The sequence below is a fragment of the Formica exsecta genome, unplaced genomic scaffold (assembly GCF_003651465.1).
Source record: "Formica exsecta isolate Colony F162 unplaced genomic scaffold, ASM365146v1 scaffold405, whole genome shotgun sequence".
NCBI lineage: Eukaryota > Metazoa > Arthropoda > Insecta > Hymenoptera > Formicidae > Formica > Formica exsecta.
The window spans coordinates 6,689-17,720 of record NW_021851290.1 but is presented as its reverse complement, the minus strand read 5'-3'; the positions used below and the strand labels follow the sequence as shown (position 1 = coordinate 17,720).

The following is an 11,032-nucleotide window of genomic DNA, read 5'->3' as shown; positions in this document are numbered from 1 at the left end:
ACTTGCAGGTTGATCATTTTGATCAGATGAAGCAGTCGATACTGGAAATGAAAGCAGTGATAGTTCTTCCGAAGAAGAAGAATATAACATTACATCTAACAATTCTATTTTATTGCATGACGCCATGTTGCACTGTAACTGCTTCATCTTGGGAGCTGCAGTAACCGCAGTAGCAATATGGCTACCATTTATGACGTCATTGATGGAACTAGATGCTGTCGCAGCACACTGCGTGCTAATAGCGGAACAATTTTTCAGCACTGCCAGTACTGGCAGTGTATATCGGAACACACCCTAAGTCCCTCGATGTTTCAGGATGATGATTGAGTCGTATTCATCATCCTTCCTTTCAGGTGTGTCTCAGGGGATGTTACCTGTAGAAATCCCGATGGCCACGTCCACGAGAATCTCAAGTAGCTTCCAGGAATGATTCTCTATATATTATCACGCAGCAATATAAGATACATACATGACACACGAAAATTAATAAAACGCCATTATATCAATACAATTAAAATAATCTAAGCCGCATAAAGCATCCATTCGCATACGCTCTCAACACTCCTGCAAGCCACATGCCAGAAAACAGCAACGCTACCATGCGATCCACAACAATATCAAGCTCTCGTTCATAAGCGAATTTATCTATCAACAATGCATGCGTGCTTGGTCAATTTATAGGAACAAAACGATTCGCGTGACAAAATATATATTGTGCTTTATTTTGGACACGCAACTTCTAATAAATATAATAAAAAAAAACTTGCACGATTCACATACGTCGACCCAAAAGGTAAGTATAAAAAATATATATGCATGTATTACAATAGTCTTTTCCAATTCTCTCTCTCTCAATAGGTTTCACGATAAGTATAAAATATCTTTAAATATATATATATATATATATATATATATAAAATCTAATGGTAAGTATAAAATCTTAATATAATCAACGAAATATACCAATACATAAATATTCACGGTAAGTATCACAATATTCGAGAGAATAACTATAAGACATACAAATATCAGGTCATCCATGGTAAGTATTATAAATATCACGACTTTAACGTTACTCACAGCATGTCCACACACATCCCTCTCACAAATATCATACCACATTCAACGCTGTCGTTACAAAAGGTCAGTCACGCTATCTTAAAACTAACATACATATTCTGCTACGTTTTTATAATTCATAAAAGTAGTATCTTGTGTCGTAGTCAGTCAGCGCTTGGTATAATTGCTTGAAATCTGTGTTGTTAACATGTTTGACAATCAATGCTTACAACTAAATAAAATCAGTCATGCACGAGCACGCAAAATAGGGCTTTCACGCAAAGTTTTATATGGTCAGCACTGGGCAAACTCAGGAGAGTGCTTGGTGAGGAACACAATATCAGCCGCTACAACGCACCCCTGGATTCCTTCTGCTCTCCACCGGGCTGTACGCAGGAAGAATCGTCTGCTCTGGAGATGGCCTTGGAAGTCTTTTGGTCTCCGCTTGGCTGCATGTCGGCTGGATCGTCCACCCCGGAGGTATCTGCAACATCCGGTTGCAATGTCATCGCGAAGCAGCCGTACATCGGCGCTCGAATGGAAAAATTGAAAAAAATATCGCGTCGGCAGTAATCCCCACCACATTGCAATTTTGCAACGCTAATACATATTTTAAATATGTTTAATATGTTCAGTATTGCATCGACCACTTGTGTGAAAGGTTCATATAAAATGTATCTTACTGAAGGAAGCTTCATGAATTATTACGTTCCGATTCAAGATGCTGATGAAACTTCACCGTGTAAGAAAAAGAAATGTAACAAGTAAGTTTTAATTAACTTAAAGAATTTTTTATACTTTTTAAATATTTTTTACACCTTTTAAATATTTATATAAAATAATATTTTTTTACTCCCTAGCATTTTATCCGAGCTTCGTCGTGCGGTTCGTATACTCGAAAGACGATACGCCTTAACCCCGACGTCATACAAATATTTGGACATTGGAATAAACGTTGGAGCTGAATCTTGCGTGGACTTGGTTCTCGGCGATAATCGGGGCAATCAAATAATATTGCCTTTTGAAACATGGAAATCGCTGATGCAGAAACGTGGGGACATTGAACAGCTTCTACAATCGACTGAAATCCCATTGCGGGTCCGAGATTTAACATTTGAAGTGGTTAAAATATCTGATTCGAATATTATAAAAATAGGATTATCCAATAATTCCTTATATATGAAACCGCCAATTTATGTATGAATAAAAACTGTGTAATAGATATGCACAGTCTGCAAAACTTAAATCTTTCTCTCGACATACACTGCTTAAGATGTAGAAAAGTGATGAGGTAGGTTAAACGTGATACTCCAGTTAGAAAAAAAACAAAAGATATGAAATTAAAATATATATAATCGGGAGGAGTGTGCAACGTTATAGTACGCAACCGTCTACGCCCTTACGACGATCTTAACAATATGTGTTATGGCTGACGAAGAAGTTATAGTTATCGATGATGACGAGGATATCATTCTCGAAAATGGCAATTTGATGGCATTTGAGAATTTGTTGGACGATTCATCAGACGAAGACCGCGTACTTTCGGAGGATTCCGATTACAATAGTGATTGCAGTATTGATATTATTACGGACATAAAGCAACGTACTTTAAACCGAGTTGAAATAAATAGTTTAGGTGCGGTGAAAATGTGCTGTATATACTTTTATTATAAAAGTGACGTCAACGAAAAATTTTGCACAGACTGTTTTATGCGAATTTCAGACTTATTTTCGAATATTCGTGTTGTGCGAGAACATGAAAGTGCAATTTATGCACTAATCCTGGGATCGTCTTGTGCAGAATGTAGAAAACCGCTGTATCAGATAATGCTTTTTTATTATTATTATTATTTTTATTATTTATTATTATTTTTTAACACACACACACACACACACACATATTGTATTATATACACAATTATTGAATAAATATTATTATTGTTAAAATACATTTTTATTCTCTTTTAATCTTCCCTTTTCCTCTTTCTTATCCCAGTATGCAAGTATTACATTTCAGTACGTGCTGTTAGAAAGCGGCGTCAACCATTTAATTAAAATATAGATGTTACATCTCAGTACATGAGCATTATGTCGGTCACAAAGTGTCTGACAACGAGTGAGGTACGGTTAAAAAGTGAAGCGAAAAAATATTTCGAGATGTTTCGCAATAATCTGGTAAGTAGTGTTTATTGTCTTTGTGTGCGAGATTATGTGTGATGTATATTAATTATTATTATATTTCAGTTCGTGCAAATTGACGTCATCCACCGCCGATACATGCGGTGGATGAGAGGAAATTTGCGTTGGGCGCACGCCAATTTGTGGGGCGATACGCGAGGCCCGCGAGTGGGCATGCGTGCACCCTGACCAGTATAAAGATATCTTCTATTTGCGGACGCTTTTTGGGCTTGAGCCCTATGAAGAAGAGGAAAATTGGGAACCTGAAGAGGCGTGGGAAGAGGAAGAGGAAGAGGAGGATTGGGAGGAGGATTGGGAGGAAGAGCTTGCGGCCCCAAGAGGATAATGTAAGTATCTTCTTTTTTCAAGATTCGTAATATATTAGATTTATAAAAATTAAATTAATATAGTAACAAGATATGTATTTTTCTGTTTCAGATAGAGCGTCATCCTAACATATTATTATATATTATATATTATTATTATTTTTATTATTTTACACACACACACACACACACATACACACACACACACAACACACACACATACATACACACACACACACACACACACATTTTGTATTATACACAATCTTGAATAAATAATATTATTATTATATTTAAAAAAAATGTCGATTACTTCTGCGCCTCCTTCTCCCACGTCCATGCATGCCTCGCGCTGTCTCTCTCTCTCCCACATGCATGCGAACTTCATCCTTTTCCCACGCCAATGCGGTCGATATCCTTTTCCTACATGCGTGCATGCCTCGCGCTATCTCTCTCACACCGCCTTGCGAACGCCGTATCATCCGCGTACATGCTTCGCGCTATCGCTCTCTCTCCCAAGTGCATCCTTCGCGCTATCCCTCTCCCAAGTGCATGCCTCGCGCTATCTCTCTCTCTTTCTCCCAAGTGCATGCTTCGCGCTATCCCTCTCCCAAGTGCATGCCTCGCGCTATCTCTCTCACGCCGCCTTGCGAACGCCGTATCATCCACGTGCATGCTTCGCGCTATCTCTCTCCCAAGTGCATGCCTTGCGCCATCTCTCTCCAACGTGCATGCAAACGCTATCCTTGTCTTACGCTCATATGGACGCCTCGCGCTATCCTTCTCCCACGCTCATAGAATATCATTAGCGCTATCTTTCTCTTACACATTGCGGACGCCTCGCGCTATCCTTCTCCCACGCCTACTCGCGGCATCGCGTTCCCTCTTCCCCGCGAGTCCCTCACCAATCGGTTAGGACGCGGTCCCTGTCCCCCTTCTCCGCGGACCCCTCGCCTACCGGTTAGGTTAGCGGGTCCCTCTCCTATCGGTTAGGACGCGGTCCCCCTCCCCCTCTCCGCGGACCACTCGCCCACCGGTTAGGACGCGATTCCCCCGCGTGACGTCATACCCTCGCGCTGGTTTCCCCTCGCCGCTCACCCCCCCCCCTCAGAGGATCATGGCTTAGAACTCTCCTATATACACTACTGCACACAATAAAAATACACATTATCCCGATAGCGCACATTATTTTAATTCCTTTTTCTCGATAACCCACATCCCGATAGCACACAAAAATTAACGTAATTCTCGATAGCCCACATCTCTTTAGCACATATCCCGATAGCACACAAAGTAAATCGCGCCTTATCCCTATAGCGCACAAAGTAAGTTGCGCATTATCCCGATAGCGCACAAAGTAAACTGAGCAATATCCCGATAGCACACAATAAAAAAACACAATATCCCGATAGCGCACATCTCCGTGACCCATATTAAGTTGGCCCCCTCACCAACGCTAAATACAGTCGGATCTATCAAATAATTTAGTGCTAATTATGTGCTAATTGGTTGCCGTAGTCCGGATTTTGTTGCTCAAACCGTTTAACAGGAATTTACGTTCAAATTGGGGTGGAGGGGGCGGCCAGCTTGACATTAAGCCAGCCCTCCCCATAGTGAAAAAAATATTTAGAATGCTCGAATAAAAAAATCAAATACATTAGAATTTGTTGTTATTTTGTTGCTCTGAAATAACACGAAAACATTTAAAAAAAAGTATATTATTTAATTAATATCACTATACACTCAGACTCGCCGCGTCGTGCCATCCATTTGCGCGAAGTAAAAGTAACCAAAGGAATTTGTTGCGTGCATGTTTTTGATATTAAAATATTCTGTAGACAATATACTACCGAAATATATGAAAGATTAAATTTGTTGCTCGTTCTAAAGCATTGAAACTCGACACTTCGTCGCCGCGGACCCTATACGACGCGCACTATCATAACGTAAATTAACTAAAAGAATTTGTTGCGTGCATGTTTTTGGTATTAAATAATCTGTGGACAATGTACTATCGAAATATATGAGAGATTAAATTTGTTGCTCGTCTTAAAGTATTGAAAATCGACACTGAATCGCCGCGGACCCTATACGACGCGCGCTATCATAACGTAAATTAACTAAAAGAATTTGTTGCTCTCATGTTTTTGGTATTAAAATAATCTGTGGACAATATACTATCAAAATATATAAAAGACTGAATTTGTTGCTCGTCTTAAAGTATTAAAAATCGACACTTTGTCGCCGCAAACTCTATACGACGCGGTGTTATACCATATAAGTTAATTAAAAGAATTTGTTGCTCGCATGTTTTGGTATTAAAATAATCTGTGGACAATATACTATCGAAATGTATAAGAGACTGAATTTGTTGCTCGTCTTAAAGCAGTGCATGCCACGATCTGCACATTTCGGCCGATTTCCGAGAGTCAACGCCTATCGCGCCCCCCTTGCGTCTTGAGATATTCGCCAAGCAACCGTAACCAAGCGCGCGGCGCTCTGCTTCAGGTACGGTGTATCTGTACCGCAATGCGGTTCCGTACCCCCTTACTGCCAAATATCAATGTTTTAAACGCGATCTCTTTAGAATTTTTTCAAATAATTAATTCAAGAACAAAGTTTCAATACTCGATTATTAATTACATTTACGATATAATAATCCTAAAATATTATTAAATTATATTCGATAGATTAAATTTGTTAAATGTCTCGCGCGCGGGAACTCTTCCCGATATATAAATTAATAAATAATTGTGAATTTAAAGTTTTATAGTTGAAGTCCGAAATTTTTAAGCTTCGGATAAGTCGCTACGTCTAAAATTTTGAAGAGCTCTATTCTTTTTTCCGACCGCGTTTTAAGGGAAATATCACTTTGTAAATCGCAAAGTTCTTGTTGCAATTCTATATTTTGTTCCTCAATTTGCACGGTAAGAGGATTCTCGAGAAAAATTAGATCATTTTTAAACATCCCAAAATCACTGAACCGCGTATTAAATTGACTTACAAGTGAATCGATTAAGTAGAGATGCTTCTAAAAATTGCAATTTGTGCCGTGCTCTTCGAAAAGGATCTGACAAGATGGGAAGAAATATAAAGTACCTGCCTTTATATGATTTTTAAATAATAATAATTGTCTGCGGAAAGAATCAATGGCACTAAATAATTGAGAAATAATTTGATTACCTCTTTGCAGCTTTGAATTTAAGATATTTAAATGGTTAGTCAAATCAGTAATAAAAGCGAGTTCGCAAAGAAATTTTAAATTTTCCAAAAAAAATATATATTCGTCGCATTTTGCAATAGATAGTTCTTGCAAGAAACGGAAGATTTCTTTTTTTTATTGCAAAAAACTTTTCTAAACATTTTCCGGCACTGAGCCAGCGAATATAAGGAACATCGGTATAAACTGTGTTATGCTCTTTGAGCAAGTGTTGAAACTTTCGATGAGACAGAAATTTATTACCACCTTTAATAAAATTAATAATTTTTGTGACTGTCTGCATTGCAGTACACAGTTTAACAGCTTTCCCGCATAACGCTTTTTGGTGAATGATGCAATGAATAATGCGAAATTTTAAATTTTGTTGCCTGGTTAGACCGAGAAATCCATTTTGTGAGCCGGTCATTGCTTTGGCACCATCAGTTACTATAGCCGAACATTTTGTAAAGTCTACATTAAATTCTTTGAGAGTGTTTTCTACTGCTCTGAAGATATCAAGACCCGTAGTTGTGCCATGCAATGCAACTAAATCTAAAAGCTCCTCGACACATGAGAAATCGTTTTGAACGATTCGAGTAAAAATACTCAATTGGCTCACGTGTCGATTATCGGTGCTTTCATCAAGACACAATGAAAAATACGAACAAGTCGCTAACAAGGATTTTAACTTATCTTTGATAGAAGACGCAATATTATTAATTCTACGCCCTACTGTTTGAATACTAAGCGGAATGCTCGCAGCTTTGTCAACAATTAATCTATTGTCAAAGGATTTTACTGCCTCAACGAGACATTTTTTTACAAATTCGCCATCAGCGAATGGCTTGGAATGTTTCGCAATAAGAAAAGAAATAGCGTACAATGCAGCTACAGCTTTTTTATTATTATGACCGGCGTTAGAAATTAATGCATCCTGACAAATACTATCACCTTCCTGATAAACTAATTTTAATCCTTCAAGTATTTTTAATTTTTCCTGACATGCATAATTTGAATTTTCTCCGGAATGTTTGATTCTATAATGTCTTTCGAGAATGTACTTTTTTACAACAGAAGGCTCATAACTACATAAAAGACAAATTGTCCGATTGCGAACAAATGCGAAGAAAATATCCTCCCAAACCTTAAGGTACCGTTGCTCGTATCTCTGCTTACTTGAATCAGCCATCCTTCAGATTTTCGATGAAGAATTAAATATGAACAAGTCAATGAACTAACTATACTAACTTGAACTGAGCACTCTTTCGAAGTAAGACGTTATGCTGACACACGCTTTAAAACAGATAACAATCGGTTAAAACAATTGCGCAACAAATTACCAGCGCGTGCAGGACAAATTAATTTGTTCTATTTTTATAAATGTTATTTTTCCAAAATGAAATATATCAAAACAGACAGACGCTCTCGTTTGAAAGATACATCATTATCTTCATTGACGCAAATAAGTTCTTCAAATATCAAGATAGATATTCCATCCATCATCAAATCATGCGAACGGCGTAACCGTACAAAAGGACCCCGCACAAACCTTATGAAAATCCAGTCTCGGTGGATTTGGCTGAAACTTTGGAAATTTGTAGTTTACGTGATTCTGATGAAAAGTTCTAACGTCAATAACATCTGGTACATTATCAGGATTTTCTTGCGGTGGCCTATTTGCTGCATCGCAGATAGTATGAAGGAGCCTCGATGAAGGGTACCGAATGTGTTGTTCATGGCGTGCATATCCAATGAACCATAAAACACTCGCAATATGTGCACATGTACCCAAAGTTCGAGCACCGGATTTGCAAGTGCAGTAGTAACCTTGGATGGGTGGGTCGCTCTGAACATTCATCTCATCATCCATATCATGATCGTCTGTCGGTCGGTATGATATCCATAATTGGTATTTCGCTGCATTGCGAAATCGAGAGTACACTCTAATTCTTATTAAACCAGGTAGTGGTATCCTCTGTACGTCCCTTAACATTTCAAGCTGGAATTCTTCCGACTCCTCTCTTTGTAGCTTGTCCTGTATATACGATGGTGCCAAATGGATTTGTTAGATGCCAACAGTAAGATCCCTTTAGAAAATGTAAGTCCAAAATTGGAAAATCGGGAACATGTTAGACATTCAAGCGTACCCATCTCTGAGCGTTACGAGTGTTCAGATGTTCAGCCTCCACAAGTGCTTGGACAACATTCACTTCATTTGCTTTCTCCAGTAATTGACGAGCCAACTCCCCATTAGCTCCTTCCATTTGAACGGCAGGATGATACCTATTGATTACCAGCAATATAACATTTCAAGCTGGAATTCTTCCGACTCCTCTCTTTGTAGCTTGTCCTGTATATACGATGGTGCCAAATGGATTTGGTAGATGCCAACAGTAAGATCCCTCAGAAAATGTAAGTCCAAAATTGGAAAATCGGGAACATGTTGGACATTCAAGCGTACCCATCTCTGAGCGTTACGAGTGTTCAGATGTTCAGCCTCCACAAGTGCTTGGACAACATTCACTTCATTTGCTTTCTCCAGTAATTGACGAGCCAACTCCCCATTAGCTCCTTCCATTTGAACGGCAGGATGATACCTATTGATTATTGCACCAGCAATACGGTAAAAATCACCCAAGTTAGGAAGATGGGGAATCGGTATTGACTGCTGGAAGAATTTAAAGATAGATTTGATGTGGCCATTCCTGGCCTCTACGATCCATCTCGTCTTAGTGATTATCCGTGAATCATTAGCTTCATCTGTAGAGAGTTGACTTTGTCGTGGTTCGAGAAGTGCTGGCATCCTCCACCAAATCCCAAAGCGAGTGAGTAGCTCTGTAGCATTCCGATATCCTCTATCTACTATCATTAAATCTCCTTCTTGGAACCATTCTCGCATTCTTTCAACATCCCTATGAAATTCATTCTGGAGGATCGCAGCGTCATTGTTTCGACTGTCTGAGAAATACGGACTTTGAATGTCGAGTATGTAGCCATCGGGTGCGACTATCAGCACAGATTTGAGTAAATGTCATCCTTTATGAAGACAAAATGATTGTCGGAGAGTACGAAAATTACTACTCTTAGGAACGTAGCTATAAGTACCGTCAATGTACGCGATTACACGAGGAATATGTGGTTCGGGATTGTATAATTCGTTCGCGAAATCGGTTACATGTCTTTGGACATAATCTCCTCTTGTGATTGCATCCAAACCGATGTTTGTCGGAACTTTTGTTCCGACAAACGTTGCATCAAAAAATGTCGCACAGTGGAAATGGCTAAACTCGTTGCTTGTCTGCTCGGGTACTCGAAAATAACTTTAAGAAATTCATCAGAGAGTCCTTGTCGCATTTTGCACAAGAACATTAACAAGTCTTTTTTAGAAACATATCTGTAGCCGCCTGGACAAGACACTCTATCACAATAATCAAACAGTTCCAGAAACTGCTGTTTCGTCACCGGAGAAAAGGATTCGAATTCAGCATCTGTGAAACTGTTCTCATCAACGAATCTTCTTTGATCCCTTGCCACATTTCTGAGTCCTTGGAGGAACATTTGAAGTTGCGGTCCTTTGATGACATAAGGTCTGTTTATGGACCGCAAGCCAGGTAGCAATGCCTGAAGAAAGAAACCTTGATCATCCAAATGATGTTGACATGATCTGGCATCGTCAGGAATGAAAATATCTCGCAGAACAAATACGTTCACTCTGCATTCAAGCGTAATCCTGCGGACATCAGCATCAGCATTACAAATCATACAAGTACGATTCTCAGTTTGTGTCAATACATTGAGTCGCAGGCAAGTAGGATCGCGATCCATTTCTGTTATTTCATTGCAAATAAATTGATTACAGGTGATACAAATCCTCGTAAGATCTGATCACAGCGAGAGGTGGCCTCTGGAATCCATCACGTCTATAGATGGCAATCTCGCGTTTGTTTGCTTTTTCATCTACCATCTATTCGACTCAATTGATTCGGTAAAAAATCGGTTTCTCCAAGCGGGTGACACCCGTTTGGACACGGAACGATTGGACACCGCTCGATTGGACACGCAGTATTGGACACGGAACGATTGGACACTGCACGATTGGACACCGCACGATTGGACACGCACACTGCACAATTGGACACTGCACGATTGGACACCGTACGATCGGACACTGCACGATTGGACACAGTGGGTTCCGCCCCCCTTCGGGGGGGCCCCACTATCAGAAAACTAGACACATAAGTTTGCGTTGAACCGCGCTTCGCGTGGAAAG

The 11,032-nt window shown here is 39.4% G+C and overlaps 1 protein-coding gene across 1 annotated transcript; it reads right to left on the bottom strand.

Annotated features, from left to right (window-relative positions):
• Positions 1 to 719: 719 nt before the first annotated feature.
• LOC115240090 (general transcription factor II-I repeat domain-containing protein 2A-like) lies at positions 720 to 7,951 on the bottom strand. Its single transcript, XM_029815057.1, is given in 3 exon segments — positions 720 to 803; positions 6,337 to 6,900; positions 6,902 to 7,951. Coding segments are annotated over 3 exon segments (1,698 nt in total).
• Positions 7,952 to 11,032: the final 3,081 nt, after the last annotated feature.